This window comes from Arvicanthis niloticus, chromosome 2 (assembly GCF_011762505.2).
Source record: "Arvicanthis niloticus isolate mArvNil1 chromosome 2, mArvNil1.pat.X, whole genome shotgun sequence".
Taxonomy (NCBI): domain Eukaryota; kingdom Metazoa; phylum Chordata; class Mammalia; order Rodentia; family Muridae; genus Arvicanthis; species Arvicanthis niloticus.
Window position 1 is genome coordinate 116271395 of NC_047659.1, and position 20458 is coordinate 116291852.

General features: G+C 40.1%; 1 protein-coding gene across 8 annotated transcripts in view; it reads right to left on the reverse strand.

Moving 5' to 3' along the window:
* Positions 1-20458, reverse strand: part of Ralgapa2 (Ral GTPase activating protein catalytic subunit alpha 2) — a 271068-nt gene that overhangs the window by 209436 nt on the left and 41174 nt on the right. For all 8 annotated transcript variants that reach the window (XR_013108860.1, XR_013108861.1, XR_013108862.1 and 5 more), the window contains exon 4: positions 6788-6845. Coding sequence is in view for 3 of the 8 variants with exons in the window: in XM_076929914.1 (XP_076786029.1) it covers positions 6788-6845 (58 nt within the window). In the remaining 5 variants the exon portion in view is untranslated. The remainder of the gene's footprint in view (positions 1-6787; positions 6846-20458) is intronic.

Sequence of the window (20458 nt, forward strand, 5' to 3'; positions counted from 1 at the left end):
ACAACTAAAAATAAAATAAATCTTTACAATTCAAAACAAATCTGATTCTAAAGTATACCCAACCTAAAGGCCAACGTAAGAGAGATACAGACCTCTATACATGCCAGTATCTACTTGATTTGATTAATACAGAAAAAATATCTTTTAAAACTCTATTTGCCTCAAGCACTGGTACATAAGCACCAATCATAAGAATGACTTTGTATGCAAACAATCATACTTCAACAATCTGATTACTCTATATAGACAGCTTTACATGTCCCATATAAATAAGGCCACGGGGACTTCAGTGGCTCAGAATATTAGGAGTTTGCAATCCCAGTTCAGGAAGTAAGAAGCCTCTGGTCATTCTTGATTAGATGTTACCAAATTGGGTAAAGAGCAAATCATGTCAGTGATTTTAACTCATTTTCATATTAGACAAAATTAAAGAATACTATATACTGCACATAGAATTTGTTAAGTTTCACAACACAGTACAAATTAGTCTTCAGAGTTCTAGGATGTTTATTCACACTAAGGTGAGCCCCCTAATCTTGAGACAGTCTGAAGTGCTATCTGAAGAAAACAAGTGTGGGTTTCGGACAGACGCTGTAATCCAGATTAGAAGTGATTCTACTGAACACCCAAGGATGCTGCACACTCCTCATTCCCACACCACGGAACCTCACAAATCCACAGGGCACCTTTAGCTGACACTCTGCATTTTAAAAATGTTTACCTTACTTTAAATACATAATCGCAAAGCTCCAATTAAGCAGAAATGCTAGGGCAAACTTGCTCAGATTTAAAGGAAAACTTTCTTTGCTCATTTGAAAGATTTAAAGATTAACATGTTCTCTCAGATAATGATACAGTCATTGAGTTTCATAGGTATATGCAATATACATACTTTACCTTCTTCAAATTTAAATTTGTAGCACAAAACTTAAATTCAGTTTTTTATAAGAGTTTATTACCTGTTTTTATAGGACCAATCCTAAATTAAATTAGAACTCTAAATTTTGGAATTCTTTTTTCAAGCTCTTTGACTTTGCACATGTTGCTCTCCCAACCAAGAAGCCCTGTTTACCTTTCAAGGCTCAGGTGGAAGTGACTTTTCTTTAAGACCCCTCAACTCTCCTTCAACCTTTCTTTCTCCCTTCTCACTATATTCGCCTCGCAACAACAATTGCACTGTGATTACTTTTCTCATTTATCTACCCAAGGGGAAAGAGACCACTCCAAAGCAAGAACGGTGACATGTTCTTCTTTTCAGTGGCTGAGGTTTGTGTCTCCCTCAATAAATATTGGAAAGTGTGAATATTCAAATAAAGAGTCTATTCCAAGGTTCACACTCTCCTTCAATGTAGCCATCTGATACAGAGAAAAACCCATGTATCAACTGGCCAACTCTTACAGGTAAAAGGGCTGAAGCAGTAACTCTTTAAAAGACACACAGAACTCACAATGGGTGCCCTAGAATACTCCAGTTAAGGCTGGGCATTTTAAATGTGCTGTCAGATGTAAAGAGCAGACCAGAAGGGAAGCACTGACCCTTGCTTTGTTTCAAGTTCCCTTCTGGTTGGCATGTCTTACAGTATCCAAGTAGGGAGATTTTGAATCAATAATGCAGACTTAAAGAACAATAATGTCCTTCAGGTCTGGGCCCAAGCACTGAGCAGATCCCAGGAGGCAGCTCTGCCCCTAATCTCACAGAACCCAGAGGAAGCTGGCCTCCCAGGAGCTCTAACTCAGGCAGTATCTTAGGTAAGGAGAAAGCAAGACCAGCCCCAAACAGGGAGTTACTGGGACCAACTAGGACCCAGGAAATCACTCCTGGTCTGGAGCACTGGTTCCTTCCTGTCTGTGCCTGAGCACTGAGCAGATCTTGGGCCCCAGAACTAACCCCAGTAGTAACACCCACCCCACACAGTTCTGATACAAACAAGATAATAGGAAAGATGTTGAGAACCACACTAGCCCCACGTTCGGGTGGCCAAAAAATGTCTCGGCCCAAGCAAAATGTTGAGGCCCGGGCTGCCCCACGTTTGGCAGCCACTGTATCCCGGTCCAGCTGCCGCTCCAGTCCGAGGGTCGGGGTTCAGCAAGAGAGAGAGTGAGGGCAGTCTCGAGGAATGGAGACCAGACAGAGTGTGTTTCAATCCCGTTTATTCTTCAGTCTCTCTTCCTCTAAGTGTCTGATTCTCTACTGTCTGCCTCTGCCTTTTTCTCTGATCTCTGTCTTTTATATGTCTCACTTCTAAGCCATGCCTTTTGGTCACACCTTTAATCATGCCCTTAGGTCTTGTCTCTAAATCTGATCTCTACACTTCTAAGTCAAACTCTTAAATTACACACCTTTAATCTCACACACCTTTATCTCACATACCCAAGGTATCTAAACCAAGATTATCAGAGTGTGCTCAGCTGTTGTAGGCTATTGTAATCCAAGTCTCATGTCAGGGTATATGGCTCAAGATGGCTGCAAAGCTGATAGCCGCTTTCTGCTAAAAGTCGGCCCCCAACAGAAAGACAGGCTCCAGTCAGAGACAGGGCAGGTAGCACTAAGGAGATCCAGATGGCTAAAGGCAAGTGCAAGAACATAAGCATCAGCAACCCAGGGTGCTTGGCATCATTAGAACCTAGTTCTTCCACACGAGAAAGTCCTGAATTCCCCATATCACTAGGAAAGCAAGATTCAGATTTAAAATCACTTCTAATGATGACAATAGAGGACTTTAAGGACATAAATAACACTTTCAAAGAATTTGAGGAGAACACAGGTAAACGGGTAGAAGCCCTTAAAGAGGAAACACAAAAATCCCTTAAAGAATTACAAGAAGCCGGGCAGTGGTGGCGCACACCTTTAATCCCAGCACTTGGGAGGCAGGGGCAGGCGGATTTCTGAGTTCGAGGCCAGCCTGGTCTACAGAGTGAGTTCCAGGACAGCCAGAGCTATAGAGAGAAACCCTGTCTTAAAAAACCAAAAAAAAAAAAAAAAAAAAAAAAAAGAATTACAAGAGAACACAACCAAACAGGTGAAGGAATTGAACAAAACCATCCAGGACATAAAAAATGGAAGTAGAAACAATAAAGAAACCACAAAGGGAGACTACCCTGGAGACAGAAAACCTAGGAAAGAAATCAGGAGTCATAGATGCAAGCATCACCAACAGAATACAAAAGATAGAAAAGAGAATCGCAGGTGCAGAAGATACCATAGAAAATATTGACTCAGCTGTCAAGGAAAATGCAAAATGCAAGAAGTTCTTAACACAAAATATCCAGGAAATCCAGGACACAATGAGAAGACCAAATCTAAGGATAATAGGTATAGATGAGAGTGAAGATTCCCAACTTAAAGGGCCAATAAATATATTCAACAAAATTATAGAAGAAAACTTCCATAATCTAAAGAATGAGATGCCCATAAACATACAAGAAGCCTATAGAATGACAAATAGACTAGGCCAGAAAAGAAATACCTCCCGTCACATAATAATCAAAACACCAAGTGCACAAAACAAAGAAAGAATATTAAATGCAGTAAGGGAAAAAGGCCAAGTAACATATAAAGGCAGACCTATCAGAATTACACCAGACTTCTCACCAGATACTATAAAAGCTAGAAGATGCTGGAGAGATGTCATACAGACCCTAAGAGAACATAAATGCCAGCCCAGGCTACTATACCCAGCAAAACTCTCAATTACCATAGATGGAGAAACCAAGATATTCCAGAATTACAAAGGATAATAGCAGGAAAGCTCCAATACAAGGAGGGAAATTATACCCTAGAAAGAGCAAGAAAGTAATCCTCTTCCAACAAATCCAAAAGATTCCACCTCTAATAACAAAAATAACAAGAAGCAACAATCACTGTTCCTTAATATCTCTTAACATCAATGGACTCAATTCCCCAATTAAGAGATATAGGCTAATTGACTGGATACATAAACAGGACCCAGCATTTTGCTGCATACAGGAAACCCACCTCAGTGACAAAGACAGACTTTACCTTAGAGTAAAAGGCTGAAAAACAATTTTTTAAGCAAATGGTCCTAAGAAACAAGCTGGAGTAGCCAGTCTAAAACCTCCAGCCTGAGAACACAAAGGGAGGGACTCATGGTTTCACCTGTATAGGTAGTTGAGGGTGGCCTTGCCAGGCATCAGTGGAAGTGGATGGCCTCGGTGCCTGAAAGTTTGGATTCCCTAGTGTTGGGGAATTTCGAGAGCAGGGAGGCAGGAATGGGAGGATGGTGGAAGCACACCCTCATAGAAACTCCCAGAATTATATGGATTAGACATGACAGAGGCAGGCCGCCGCAAGACTATTCCAGAATTCAAACAAAAAATTATCTTGATACTAAAATTTGTTTTGAGAATTGTATATTGCAGAATACACAGCCTCAGTGTATCTACTCATCAAGCAAGCTGAGCAGACCTGCTCAAACCTCTGATGTCCTGGAATTGCAGCTGGATGCAGTGAAGACACAGCATCAGAGGCTTATCAATTTACCCTTCCCCCTGCCCCTCTTCTAATATCTCAACACCCATAATCAGCTTGAAGAAGTTAATGAAAAGTCGGCGCCCCTATTCCCTGGGCTTGGGGACTGAGGTGGTTAATATTGGGCTGTCTTTCTAGAGAAAAGTAGTGGTTTTGTTGGAACAGGGAGGATTAGCTAGGACTTATTGCATAGCCATAACCTATTGGTAGAAATAAGTATAACTGTTATTAAGATGAAGTTATAATTTCTTAAATGGTACAAAATTTACTTTGATTTCAAATTTAAGGTTTTCACTGGTATGAGCTTCTTATTAATATAAAAGTGAGATTAATATTGTTACTCTCATAGGCATTGTGCCTATATAACACATTTAGGAATACAAGGCTTAGATAGACCCAGTTCTTCTTTAACTTTTTTAACTGATTTGAGATGGTTAGCCTGTGAGTTAAGGGCCTATAGCAAATTCATGGCTCTGAGTTTATTGTTAGGGTGTTTTCTATATTTTGTTTAGAAATAGCTGAGAGGAGTTAACAGAAAACAGTCCAGATTGCCTTACATGGATAGTTGGTTTTCAAAACATCAGAAGTCCACAGAATCAACATTACAAACATTTCTATATTAATGTTCATTTTGATTAGAGACCTGTCTGCTCCTGACAGCTTTCTGTCTTGGATTCTAAGAAGAAATTGAGCATCTTTGGAGTTACTCCAGTTGTGCAGAGACAGCCACTAGGCAAGAATTGCCTCTTTTCATCTACAGAGAAATCACTGTTCAGAAAAGGACACACTTGCAGAATAGTCAACTGATTTTATCTGCCAAGACAGAGTAATCAGCCCTTAATAATTCTGCATCACTAGGTCTGTCAGATGATCCTGGGCCAGAAGGCTGAAGATCAGATGCTCCAATGTTTTGTAGTATAGGGACTGTCCAGGTGTTCAAAGGTCTCTATAAATTGGCTAAGTTTTAGAAACTATGCTTTGTGCTTCCCATAATTTCAGTTAACTCAGTCATTCTGGATTTCTGATAGGGTTGAAAACTTATAGTCTCATAACCAATCCTGGCTATTTACTTTGAAAGAAAAGATTTGAGAGGATGGTTTTCAGCTGATGTTCATTCTAAAGCCAAGAAAAAAAGTCAGGTTCAGAACTAAATCATTTAGTTAGGAGAGATGACAGAGGTTCTGGTTAGTCAACAAAATGATGGACTGGGTATTAGGTCTATCTTGTACCTTACTGATACAAATTGGTATAGTTATGCTCTAATTGTATTTTAAGAGAAAAGTTTTATTTTAACAGGAAGGGTGATATGTAGAAGGAGCTAAGGTGGGAGGAGTAAGGAGAGGAAGAGGAGGAGTAAGGAGAGGAGGAAGAGAAGGAGAGGAGAAGCTAGGTGATGGGGGGGGGGGGGACATGGAGGCGGATGTTCCTGTGTCTCCGCCAGTCAAAGATAGTTGATATATCTAGGTAGGGTATTGGGTTACACTTCTGATTGTATGGGCATCTTGTTATTGAGCATTACCAAACTTATAAAGCCTTTGATTAACATTTTTAAAAAAAGAACAATAATGTACAATTATTTAAGAAAATACTTTAGATCAGTGCTTCTTTACTTGATGTGCACAGGAATCTTTTTTGTGCCCCTTGTTAAAAGACCACCATATTCAGAAGGTCAGACTGGGACCTAAAAGTGTGCATCTTTAAAATGATCCTGGAAAGCCCATGGACTACAACTCAATAGGCATATTTAAAGTAAGAGAGATATTTAATTTTTTAAAATGTATTCATTGAAAATTGAACTGAATGTCTTTTGATCATACCCATTCCCCATTCCCTACTCTGACTCCTGCTGCCCTCCCACTATAGCCCCCTCCCAACTTTATGTCCTCCTCTTTTTTTTTTTTAACCCTTCTTTTATCCATTCCAGAATGTTAACAGGCTTGACCTTGTATAGGTCTTGTGCAAGCAAGTGCAGCTACTCTGAGTTCCTGAGAACAACAGCCCTCCTCAACCTCTGACTCTTACAGTTCTTCCCCACCCACTCCTAAGATACTCCATGAGCCTTTGGTGGAGAAGCCATGACAGAGATGACCATTTAGGGTCCACAGTCACTTATTCTCTAATCTGACCAGTTATGATGACAAAGATACTTTCCTACAAAGTTCAAGTTGGACTTCATTTAAATTACAGAGCCTTTGTTTCTTTCTAAAAGCTATTTGGGAATATTAGCTACATAAAGCATTATGAAACCTCACTTGGTAGAAATCTGTATCACTAACACATTATTGGCTTTCATCTTACCTATACTCTGGTAATGCCATCGAAAGAAAATTCGTTCAGGTAGAAACTGCAGTATTTTCTACAAAATAAAAAAAGATAAAAAGAAACAAAAACAACAAATGAAACATATTTCAGACAGGCCATGTTTCTCACCTCCCCCCACTTACAAATAAATAAATGTAATTTTATATATATGAATCTCATAAAATTAATACCTAGACATAGAGCTTAAGTTGTACTTATAAAAGCACCCATTAATGGGTAACGAATAAATTTCTGAAGCACAAGAGGACTGGGCTAATAAAAGTTGGCCTCACTAGCAAAAGCTGGCTTCTGGGAGAGTCAACTTCTTCAGGATGTGCCCTGTGCTCCAATAGATGGTCCTATGCCCCTATATATATGAAAAGCACTGAATGATTCATCAGTTTAAAAACATGAAGTTGGGAGGGGAAAGTATATGGGAAGAGAGAAGGAAGGAATTGAAGAGGTGTTTGAAAGGGAGTGGATTTGATCAAAATGCATTATATTCATGTATGAAATTCTCAAACAATTTTTAAAGATTTTATTAGGTTTGCAAAGAAAAAATAATCCAAAAGGTCCATGAGATTGACCCCCCCCCCACACACACACACACATACACACACACACACACACTAGAGCACATCTGGTAAACTATACTTGGATTCCTTTTATTTTTATTATAACTACTTAAAATATTCATGATAGTTCTATTGGGGGGTAGGTCAGAGGACAACCTGTGAGAGCTGGTTTTCTCTTTCCACTGTGGATAACAGGGATCAAGTGGCAGCAAGGACCTCTGCCCACTAAGCCACTCCACCGTTCTAGCAACCACCTCCCTTTAAATGTAAAAAATGCAAATGGCCAAAACATATCTCGTGGAATTAAGAGTACATTAATTATCATTGTGGGATGAAAATTCCTATTCTTGCATCCTATAGATGCTTGAGTCTATAATCCCGGCAATCCTACAAGGATACAAGAGGCAGAGATAGAAGAATCTCTCGAAATAAGTTTGCTATAAGCAGAGGTGAACAAGAGAGCCTGCCTCAAACTAAGTGGAAAGCAAAAACCAAAAAAAAAAAAAAAAAAAAAAAAAAAACAAACGGTCCTCTGACCTCACTGGAACCTTTAGTCACACACATAAGTATGCACAAATGAACATACACACACACATACACATCATACACAGACACATAAATGTTTTGTTTTGTTTTCCTTTTTGAGAAAGCATCTCTCTGTGTAGCCCTGGTCGTCTCAGAACTCATGTAGATCGGGTTGACCTTGAACTCACAGAGATCTACCTGTCGCTGCCTCCTGAGTGTAGATCAAAGGTGTAGGCCACCACGCACAACTTCGAAACACTTTTTGCTTTTAAAAAGGCAATGAGAAGATGTGAAGGTCATTCTTACCACTGATCACATCAGTTTATTTGCTTATGTACAGACTGTGGTGTCTAGGACCCAAATGAGAACCTCACAGTTGGTATTCAAATGTGCTACCACTGAGCCACATCCTGTCCCTAAAAAATCAGTTCTCTATGAGCCAGCTTCTTCAACTGTGGGCTACAACTCCAAATAGATCAGCTAACAATATAGGAATCACAAAAAAGTTGGCAACAGTACAAGTTTCTGAACATGCAACAACCAAAAATTAACTCAAAAATAAATTTTGGCAACAGATTTGGACAGAATGCAGAGATCTAGCAGTTTTTGAAATGACCCTTTTTTTTTCTTTTTCCTTGTTTTCTGCCACTTTCTACTATGCATTTGTGCAGTGACATTCTCAGCATTGACAGTCACAAAATAAAAATACCGATCAACTTTGAAAAGCTCTGAAGACAGTCTATATCTTACTTCAAATACTCGGCAAAGATCTAATTTTTAAGGTAAAAAATAAATAAGCACATCTTTCTCATTAGTATACAAATTTGATTTTGTCTTTAATAAATGGTAAAGTTATATGGACACCAAAGTATTACTTTAAGCTTCTTTGTGATTTATCAGCAATAAGTGTTAGAGCTGGAGAGATGGTTTATCAGTTAAGAGCATTGTTTGCTCTTCCAGAGGACCAGAGTTCAAGTCCCAGGTGCCTCACAATATCTGTAACTTTAATCCCAAAGGGACAGGGATCTGATATCTTCTTCTGGCCTCCAAAGATACCAGACACATGTGGTGCACCGACACACATGGAGACAAAATACCCTCTCATACATATAAGTAAGAAAATAAATAATGACAATAAATGTTTGTTCTGGATATATATTTCATAACTACATACTTGGAGTAGGTAAAAATTTTTCTGACAAAAGGGTCATGAGTAGAAAAGTTTAGGAAGTCCTGCTCTATAGAATGACTATAAAAACTCACATGAGCCTTGCCCTACAAAAAGGATATAATTCTTAATACTCCTCTTCCCACCCTCACCACTGCTGTGGCTGTGGAATACAATCCATGGATCAAGAGCCCACAGAAATAAGTAAGCACAGCCAGCTGGAGAACAGCACCACCCAGCACCAGCACCAGCAGCACCAGCAGCACCAGCACCACCCAGCACCAGCAGCACCCAGCACCAGCAGCACCAGCAGCACCAGCAGCACCAGCAGCACCAGCAGCACCAGCAGCACCAGCAGCACCAGCAGCACCAGCAGCACCAGCAGCACCAGCAGCACCAGCAGCACCAGCAGCACCAGCAGCACCAGCCGCACAGGATCTGAACTAGAAATGAGAGACTCCACACCTAAGCTGCTGCCAGACTAAACTCAAGAGCCACCTTATAACCACATCAGTGCCCAGGTCACTGTCTTTGGTAACAAATGAACAGTAATCTCTGCAAGACAAAATCTTTAGAAAATAGGATACAATGGAGTTACAGGAAAGAGCTGAGAGAAGAGAAGGAATGGGAAGGAAACAGGATGAGCAAGAGAGCCAGCACCAGCCGAGGGAACTCTGGAAGTGAGATGCTTTACTCTGGGTTCATAGAGAAAAGAGCATGACAAGGGCTGGAAGGCTAAAGGCACTAACAGCCAGAAGCTATCATCATTGATGCCTCTCTTGCAATAGGTGGCAAACTAAAGAGGAATCTGAGCAAAACATCTTTGTTGTGTGCCACAGTAATGTTTAAATTATTAATTAGCTTATTCTCATCAGATTGAAAGACTGGAACCCTAAGAGAAGTGCACCCTACTTCAGGGATCCAAATGCTCCCCTAGCTTTGTTTCCAATTCAGCTAGAAGTGGCTTCACATAGATGGACCTCCTTCTGAAGTCCTCCTGTGTTTTGCTGCCTGCTTCCTGACAGTTCATTTTGCCTTTGCCTGAGCAAATGGCACACCTTCTTCTGTATTCTTCTTCAAAGGAAGCTCCTAGCTACAAGATAGGATCACTTTTGGATACTATTATTCAAAAAGAGGTATTAAAGATTCAGGATGAGCCAGACAGTGGTGGTGCATGCCTTTATTCCTAGCACAGGGTGAGGGTGAGGGGACACAGGCAGGTGGATCTCTATGAGTTTGAGATTAGTCTGGTCTACAGATCATGTTTCAGGACAGCCAGAGCTGTACAAAGAAACCCTGTCTTAAAAAACCCGAGAGAGAGAGAGAGAGAGAGAGAGAGAGAGAGAGAGAGAGAGAGAGAGAGAAGGAGGGAGGGGGAGAGAGAGAGAGAGAGAGAGAGAGAGAGAGAGAGAGAAAAGGAGGGAGGGAGAGAGAGACAAAGAGAGACCGAGACAGACAGACAGACAGACAGACAGACAGTCACTGAGATTGATTCAGTATGGATTTTGTCTTGATCTGACATGCCCACTGGTTTTTAACTTTTAATAAAAACCAAACTACCACTGAGTCATATTTTCCAATTTCCAAAATACATACAAATATTCCTCAGTTAATTTTTATCCGTATATGGCAATGAAAAGCACCTTTTAATATAAGAAAACAGAAAGTGCATCAAGCAGGTGTGCATACAAATGTTTCCATATTTTCCAAGTCTGCCACAAAATCATCTCCAATTCACATAAGGTCAGTCAGGACAGTCATCACTACTTCTCTTAAGTATTCAGATTTATAAAATGGGTCTACTTTAAGAATATTAAGAAATAAACTCCAAGGTTTAGATATGAAACCTTGTGTCTAATTCATGAGTAATATTTCCATAAGGACCTGTGAGATACATTAATAGAGAAATTTACTTGTCATCAAGCCTGACAACCCCAGGACCTGTATGGCGGAAGGAGAGTATTAACTTCCACAAGTTGTCCTCTTCACATGCACTCCATGGTATATGAGCATGCGCAGGTGCGCGCACACACCATAATTTTTTTAAAAGAGTATTTCCCAAATGACAGAATTTAATACAATTCAGAGACTGAAACAATAGTCATACTAATGCATCTTTCTGTACACTAATATTGTGAGTGGTGTTTTTTATGGATTAAATCCTATGAGGGTCAATAAACATAAAGCCAAACACAACTATCTAGTCTAAATGCTAAGCCTGTGCCTCAGAAGTCCCAGATGAAGCCTACCTTTGGTGAGGCAAATGCAATCTGGCATTTCTTGTACTGCAGCTGATATTCTAAGCTATACTGCTGTGAATGCCACATAAGCTATTGACATCTTGTTTGTAGTTTCACTGGAGAATAAAATAAAAAAAATTCAAGAATGCCACACAGTGTGAATAAATATTACTTTTCTGGAAAACACATGACTCTGTTTAATGCTCAGTGCTCAGCGGAATCTATATGGTAATCCATTACAGCACACTCAAAATCGAAATTAGGTATTACTACCGATCAGCACATCAGGGAATCTGTCATTCTTTTAACTGATTATCCATAGCTACTTTTTCTTCAGAACCTACTGCATGACCAGGAATAATATGAAACATAAGCTGGAGTTTATACAAGATGCTACCGTGAACTTTAAAACCACCAGTCTTCAGTTAATTTAGATGGGAAACTTTTTTCCAAATTATTACCAGATGATTGTGGCATGCCCTAGTTGATTCACACTTGATTTCATGTCTACATGGAAAACAGGGCAGCAAAGAATGATGAAAATACTAATACCAGCTAATGTACCTGAAACAATAAGCAACTAAACCTGTTCATCTTGAGAACAGACAGCTAGGGAGCATCCCTTCCCCAGACTACTATAGTGCATGGTGTTGTGCGTACAGAAGATGCTGCCCTGGGAGAAAACAGACTTCATTTAAAAGAACAGACATCCTAGCCCCTTGACCTTGGAAGTAACAGATGTGCTGAAAACTTAGATTGAAAATTAGAAGTCTCTTCAGGAGAGCATTCTGTGGGTATCTTGACTACACAACTAGTCTGGCTTCAGAAGGACCCACAGACAAAGAGCCCACACGTTTCCACATCAACCTACTTTCTAATCTGTGTGGGCATCTTGTGTGTTGAGATTTTACTGCTATATAAAACCTTTGGTTAACTATAACTAGAGTCATATTTCTACCAGGTACTGGGTATTGTAATATCTACTGCGAGGATGGCAGTTACTGTCTGGGGTTAAGTTGAGCACCATGGGGGTGGTGGAGTTGGCCCAGGGGCCATGCCTAGAGCTGCGGAGCCCGAGGAGCTGGCCAGTGGAGGCAGCAGCCACGTCAGCTTCTCATGGGTCCCAGGATGGTGACACTGAGGTAGCCCACCAGAGCCATCATTAGTGCAGGAACTCAGAGCTGACAGCCAGGTGGCCACCGTCTTTCCCATTATCTCCCGCTACATGCCACTATAGATATGCTTGCTTAAATTTTATTAATCATGGCAAAAAAATTATTGCTTTGAGGTTATGATAAACTTGTAGAAAGAAAGATTGAAAACACTTAGTAAGGTATGAGTTTCAAAAGAAAAATACATAATAATCCTGTTGTAATTTTCTTTTATGTAATAACTTTAATCTACTTTGAAGAATATGTTTTTGTGGTGATTTTGTTTTAGAGAATATGTAACTTTGTGGCTATGATGTAATCTTTTTCTTATATAGAAAACTTTGACTAAAATGATATTAAAAAGGCTAAGAGAAAAAATAAAGTTGTTAGAGTCAACTTATTGGAGTTTGCTCCATCCACCAAAAAAAAAAAAAAAAAAAAAAAAAAACTTGGGGAAACTAATGAAGTCTATATGTAATTAGATAACCTTCTGAAATCATAAAATATTAACTAATAAAGATAGAAAGCATGGTTAGCATTAAACTAGACTATTACAGATTACCCCATGTGCCAGGACAGTGCACATCACAAACTTTCCAGAACCACTTAAAAAAAATACACAAAAAGTGCCTGAACAAAACACACTTAAAGTTATGAATTCACTACAAATCTAAAAGCACTAGGCAAAACCAAATAGAAAATGTATTGTGTTGTTCATTAAACAACAGCAACAAGAGTGACCTTGGTCTTTTCATCAGCTGTGGTGAAGTGATCATGCATCACTGGAGTGGGTGTCAGGACCCATAGAGAAAATGAGGACAACAGAGACCCAAAGCAGTCCAAGGGCCTATACAGCAATACAGATTCTGGTGTTTCTGCAGCAAATTACATCTACCTCAGACATACACATAAAAGGGTGAGGGGTAATGATCTGAAAATTATGTGGTCGCCTATGCTTCTCTGTATCTGAAGTTCAAAGAACGGTGCTCCTGAGCTACAAGTGCATCAGCCACATAGCTTCCCTTCTCCAACAAAGTACATAATCCACCTTCTAGCAACAAGGATTAATCAAAGTTATTCCCTGAAAAGAATAGACACATAAAGATCCTATAGCAGTGAGCTGTATTTACATAACTGTCATTTAATATGTTAATAAAAATAGATTCCCCAAATCACTTAATATAAGATTAATGTAAAATATTATAATAAAATAACAGATATAAATTGTTCAAAATGCTGAGAAATGAGAAATGCAAAAGACATGTAAGCACATGTACTCAAAAAATAATGAATTCAATAAATGCATCATTCAGAGGGTATAGGTTTAAATTACCTCCTTTTAACTAACTAATTAATTAATATTCTTGTTAAGTACCCATTCTGTGCCAGGTACCATGAGAGAGGCCAGAGATAGACAAAAGATGGCATCTCTGCCTTGACAGCATAGCTTAAGAGGAAAAAGCAGAAATATCTTTGAACAGAATCCTTAAGAAAAGCCTACGAGAGAAGGGCATTTCAAGAAGACTAAACAGCCTGAAAGCTTTTCTGCTACTCTGAGGACTTCCAAGAGGTTGCCATAGGGGACAAGAATAGACAGGTGAGAGGAATGGGGAGGCAGAGATCAGATGAAGAGGGCCCTTGAGAGAGTGCTGGGAGTGCAACAGTCCTGACAAATGGGAACAGACCTGCATCACAGGAGAGCACGGAGAGGCTGAGGGAGAGAAAGCAGAGAGCTGCTGCCTACAGACTAGCTAGTAACATAGTCTTCTGCAGGACAGAGCATGAAGTGTGCAGAAACAGACAACACAGGAAAGCATTCCCACTGCACACGAACACAGAAACTTTCAAACCTTTCGTCACGCATTAACAGTGAGACATTTGAAGCCTTGGAAATAGAAACACAATACATCTCATAAGTTTATCTTTTCTCTTGCACATCATATTCAGGTCTAACCCTCTCTAAGAAAACACTTGCACTAAATCTTTCATAGACCTTCAACTTAGTAGCGCAAAATTCTGCCACAAGAGGTATGCTTTGCCCTGAAGAAACATCAGCTTTAAGAAGAGTCTTATTTGTATACATGAAACTCACATGAAAGGTGTTAGTCACACCCTTCAGTCAGTCTCCAATTCATGTAAGTTTCTGATTTTTGGCTAAACACTACAATGTCTTTCCACTTCTTCCATTCTGTACTAGCGTATCTAACTGGCTCTCCTTTCCAGACCATTCTTTTATTTTAAAAAATTCACTTTGAGAGGATCTGCATAGGGAACGAGACAGAAACAGCAAAGCCTGCATGCAATGCTCTAACTTGGTTCCTGCCACCTCAGAAACTTAAGATTTAAATGCTTCCCTCAATGATACTAGAGAATGCTGAAGACCTGCAGGTTATCGTGGGACTAGCCACACAGTCAAGTTTATCAGTAAATGCCCCTGCTCTACAGGATCAGCTGCAGGAGGCTTCAGGCCAGCTCTTTCCTTTTTACCCAGTGTCACATGCACATCAAACACTAGGTGTCACTCTCTAACAGCTACTGTGCTATACAACCACACAAAACAAGCCAGAGGAAATATACAAAACAAGCATCTGTACAGCCATCTTCTAAACAATTTTAAAAAAAAGAAAAAAGAAAAAGAAACCAATGCATACAAACTAGCTCTCAACATTAGTGTGAGAACATTGTAAAAGGAGATGTGTTCTGCTCAAACATAACACTGCGTGCTCACTTGTTTTTGTGAACGTCTTATCACTGAGTCTTGATGTGCTTTCTCCTATTATCTTGAAAGGATTCATGGGTGCATTTCCTAACTCTCATCTACATGATCTTCTGTGAGGGTGTCAGTTACCACAGGTCAGCTGCTACCACGATGGAGTAGGTAAGGCACCTTGCTAAGGTAGATAATCAATCACAAGAATGTAATTTCAGACTTCCACAAACATCTTGTCTCCAGGTTCCCTTCCTCCAAGGTGAACTGAGTAATTCAGTACACTATGTTGGTTCAATCCCAAATTTCTCACCTCTAGATCCCAATTCATAAGAGGCTGCAGTCCAGTTACCTTATCCACTGAAAACACTTTCACCTCAGACAGTGTTTTCTAATTCAAACTATTAATACACTACAATGTAATAAGCAAATTATGTCCAAAAGAAGCTAACCATTTATATTTTTCCTACCTTCCAATTTGTTGTGTTCACAAACAAAAGCAGACAGAGATTACAGCAATAAAAACAACATTCAAATCCAAAGCAGTGTCAGGGGAATGAAAGCCAGCCTTTGGTTTCACCTTACTTGCAGAGCTCCTAGCACAGCACTGGGAGAAGTCATGTGACTGCTTTCAGGGAAGTAATTGCAAGTCTCTTTCCCTTACTTTGAGAAATCATGAGAAGCTAAACTCACTCTCTACAAGCTCACCTGAGCAATGAGGAAGAAACCCACCCTGGAAATCTGCTAACGTGAGATGTAAAGCCCACTGCAGCCCTAGGCTCCCCAGTGGTCACACAGTAACTCCTAAACATAGCTGTGGGCAAGGATTTGCAAATGTTCACCCTGGCTCTGATCCAGCAGCCCCACAATCTTTAGGGAGAGACGATAATGTACTCCCACGCCACCCTGAGTACTGAAGGAAAAGCAGACACACACGTGCCTGTGGTTATCCATGCCCTTCATCTGTGTGCCCTTCAAGAAGCCCAGGCATCACCTGCACCCACTGTGCAGCTCACCTGCTGCAATTTTCCTCTCACTTCAGTGCTTCCCAGGCCACCAAAAGAGGGACAGAGAAGAGACACAATGCCCCATCCTGGAACAACAGAGTCTGTATCCTTTAGCTTGGAGGAAGGGATGAAGGATGAAAGGGTCTGCAAGGTGTGGTGGAGAGACACAGACCAAGTAATTTGATTTCCAGCTGTATTAATGGCATTTCATCCCAAAGCATGAAAACAAAAGAATGAAATTTGCGTGACTTTTCAATTTTATATTTCCAGAAAGCTGCTTTGAAACCACGTTTCCTTGGTCCATGGAAGTCAAGCAATGCTCAGGCCACAGCCATGCCGCAGGCCACAGCCATGGCACCTTGGACTACCAAGAAGCCTAAGAAATCTACTACAGTGAAACCCTAATTGTTAGAAATCCCCAATCCCATAAAGACAGACCTACAGTAAAGTGAAACTCTAACCCTGTGTTTAACAAAAAGGAACGACCTTTCAAAGATAGTAACCTAGAAACTCCGTAGTTCCCTACTACACATGGTATACATATATAAATAAAACAGGTAATTTTAAAAGGCTAACCAGGGTCCAATCATTTTAAATTTTGTTTACACTTCAAACAAAGCTCCAGTTACAGTTTTGAAGTTAAGAGACTTCGAAGCTCACCCAGTCTTACTGTACCCCGACTTCTAAGCATGGAAACCAAAGCAAAGAAGGTAGGTACCTCTATCAAAGTCATCAGCTTAATGCTGACAAATCTGATCTAGACCACGACATATCTGAGCCTTGTATCTTTCATCTAGCAAGTTCTAGGTGGGGTTGGGGAATGCTATTAATACAAAAGTACCAAATAACTACAATGGAGAGAGATTGAGAATTTAAGAGACTTTAATCTAACAATAAATACTAGCAAGTACAAATCACTGTGGGAAACACAAAGAACTGCAAGTAATGGCTGCTAGGCCAGGAAATTTTATGGCCTCATTAAGAGGCTAAGGCATAGCCACATTAAGAAATAACAAACAAATGGCACACTACGGTTTATTACACAAGTCACTAAAAGAATGAGCGTTCCCCACCCCTCATCCCAGTAACACTGACCAGAAGAATTCAGTGAGTTTGAAGGTACAAGAAAGAGTGGTGGTAAGAAAAGGGCTCAAGCCCCTGCAGAGAAAGGCAAGTCACCAACAGCATGAGTGCACACGGCAAAGTGGCCTGGAGGGAGCCCTTCCCCAGAGAAGGTGTCCCCCGGGTGTGGAAGGACAGTCCAGCTGGGCTTCATGTTGCAGACTAGAAAGAGCACATTTGGGTGTCTAGAAGGGCAATGGCAAGATTAAAATAGTCTAATCTGGGAAATAATCTTGATAAAATTTAGAATAAGGATTCTGAAAATCAAGTGTTGTGTTTATCCATAATTTCAAACTCTGTAATGTGAATCTGGTGGGGAGGGCAAGTGTGTAGAAGTCCAATGCCGGCACACGGAGCCAAGTAAACAAAACCTCTTCTCTGTGTGTTTTAATCAGGTATGGGTGAAAACATTTCTTGCTATCAAATTTTAAAAGTTTTCTTAACAATATACTACTTGTAAGACATACAATTTCTCTGCTGGAAAGGGATGGCATTCAAGGTGGCAGACTGCTCTTCTATTAGGAATAGTTTCTTATTTTCTGTATTCTTAGTGGTCTGACATCTATGGCCGCCCTCAAGAGAAGCCTGACCCTCCTTGGGTTAGCTAATTCCTACAGAAAGGGCCTAAGACCAACCTATTCCAAATCCTTTTTGGATCCTCATACTCTTGAGCCTCCTCCTGAATCACTCAGATATAAACAACCAGTCTAGAGTCAAGTCAAATGGCTCAACTTCATAACCCTAAATTCAGCTTAGTATACATGTCTTGCCTTGACCATTCTTATAAACATAATAAATGCTCCTGCCCTCAGTTTCCTCTGTACCTGCTAATTTCACCTCTGGGCGACCCTCTAAATCCCTGTGTGACATGCCTCCTGCTTTAAGGCAAGAGCAAATATAATTAAAACCTCTCCTTCATTACAGTCATTTTCATATCAGGATGCCTGATCATACCCAATTAAAACAAAACCTAGGTATCACTAAAATAACCTCCTGGGGGCTGCATCTAGCTGATTCTCAAGAGAAGACAGTATGAACTTGAGGCCCAGTCATCAGGTTTCTCAGCAGATTAAACACGCCCTCATTCTCCTGTACAAGTAACTACCTCAGAGCTCAGAAGACAGGTGTAAATTCTATGACCTGATAAATGTGCAACCTGAGAAAGGTCACCTAACTCCACAGACCTCCCCACCCATCTTCTATAAAAGCTGAGAAATGAAAGTGGAGAGATGGCTCAGCAGCTAAGAATACATACTGCTTTTGCAGAAGACCTGGGTTCAGTTCTTAGTACCCACATCTAGTAAAAATTCCAGATGTAATGGGCTCTTCTGCCTCCACAGCTACTACAGTCACAGGCATGAACCCACACACACACTCATATATACATATGCACACACATATACACACACAATTAAAAATAAAATCTTTAAAAACTGAGATGTACAGGAAATGTAGCTCAGAGGTCAAAGCCGTACATATGATCACCACCAACACAGAAAACAAACATAGAAAATCTACTTCAGAGGGGGAGGATTAAACAGAATGGCCCGTGTAAAACAGATTCTGGTCAATGTAAGATGGCATTTAATTCATGTTCTGAGATCCTACATTTCTATTAGAAATATCTGGCAACATCAGACAAATGTCTTTAAAAGAATAAAACTCTAATCATAACCACAACAACAATAAAACAATTTTAAAACAGAAGGATGATGAGAATCTCCATGAACCAAGAGGAACAGAAATCCTAAGTGATACTACAAGCAGAGGTAGCCAGGTCATCTTCCAAAGGTTCATGTGCTCCCAGCAGAGGTAAAGACAGAGTTCATCTCTCTACAACCCTCTAAAACCTGGAACTCACAACCTGAGCTGCCAACCTCACTCGCCCATCACTTACTTACCAGAACACTGTACTGTCTGACAGTCTGCTACACTGTAAAACTACTGTTCCCACTTCCAAAGCTGCCCTAGCACTTTGTTCCTTACCAAGGTAAGATGTAGCTCTCTTACAGTCTTCCTCCATGCCTCTGTAACTCTCTTAATTATCTACTTTTTTCCAATCCAATTCTTATTTATAGAATATCTTTGTGCAGGGTCGCTTCTGTAATTTAACATCTTAATAACTCTACCTCGTCTAAAGGAAGCCTTTCTCAATTATTTACACATTGATGAGTATTCACCTCAGAACCCTCATAAACAACTTCGAATGTAGAAAGCAGCGATGAAGTTGCTTAGTGCCCAGAATGAACCATACAAATTACAACCTAACTTGCAAAGCTAGAGCCAAGCATAGAACATAAACAAAAGAAATGTAAGTTCATCATTCACTCATATTTACTATGCAAAGTGCAAGTTTTATGAAGCTTTGAATAATATATATTTGTTCTTCTATATAGGCAACTAACTCTCTATAAATAGTAATGTATCACTAATAGCTCCTTTCCTTGTGCAGAGTTTCTGGGCAAGAAGAAAGGCATCAGACTTTCTTTGTGGGAGGGTGAGGACTTGGGCTTCCAAAGGCTTCCCACCTTTAGGACAATCAGTTCCAAGAGAAACAACAACAAATATGACTATTAAAGCATTGCATAGTTTTGAGGATTCAAAAGAAACTGACAGAGACAAAAAAAAAATGTTAATAGAAGAGACAGAAGCAAAAATCGGAAAGGACATGGGGGTAGAAGAATAATCTGTGATCTTCAAGCAAGGAAGAATGCTGGAGCCAAAGAGCTAACTCCCATGCCAGCACTAGAATGCACAGACAGACATCTGGTCCCCCAGCTCTCCCCCCACCCCCAGCCCTACTCTCAGGAAGTTGTGGGTATTCATCCTGAAACCCCATTAGTAATCCTCAAAGGAAGACAAAGTAGTTCTAAATGAAACCACTCCCAAAGTCCTGTCAAAAGCTGAAACAAATCCATCTAAAAAGCAAAAACTTAAAACTTTAATCTGTGTAATTCATGTTGATCTCACAACACATGCAAGAAAAGAAGCCACTGTGTTGGAAAAGATTTATACTACTGAAGACTCCACATATTAGAATTACCTGAAATAGAATTCAAAGCACCCAGCATAAAGGAGGAGAAGTGGCCACCAAGTCCCATTTCTAACCAAGAAACTAGCTGCAATTGACAGCTGCAAAAAGAAGGAAAATCCGTTTTCTTCAATCAACTGGG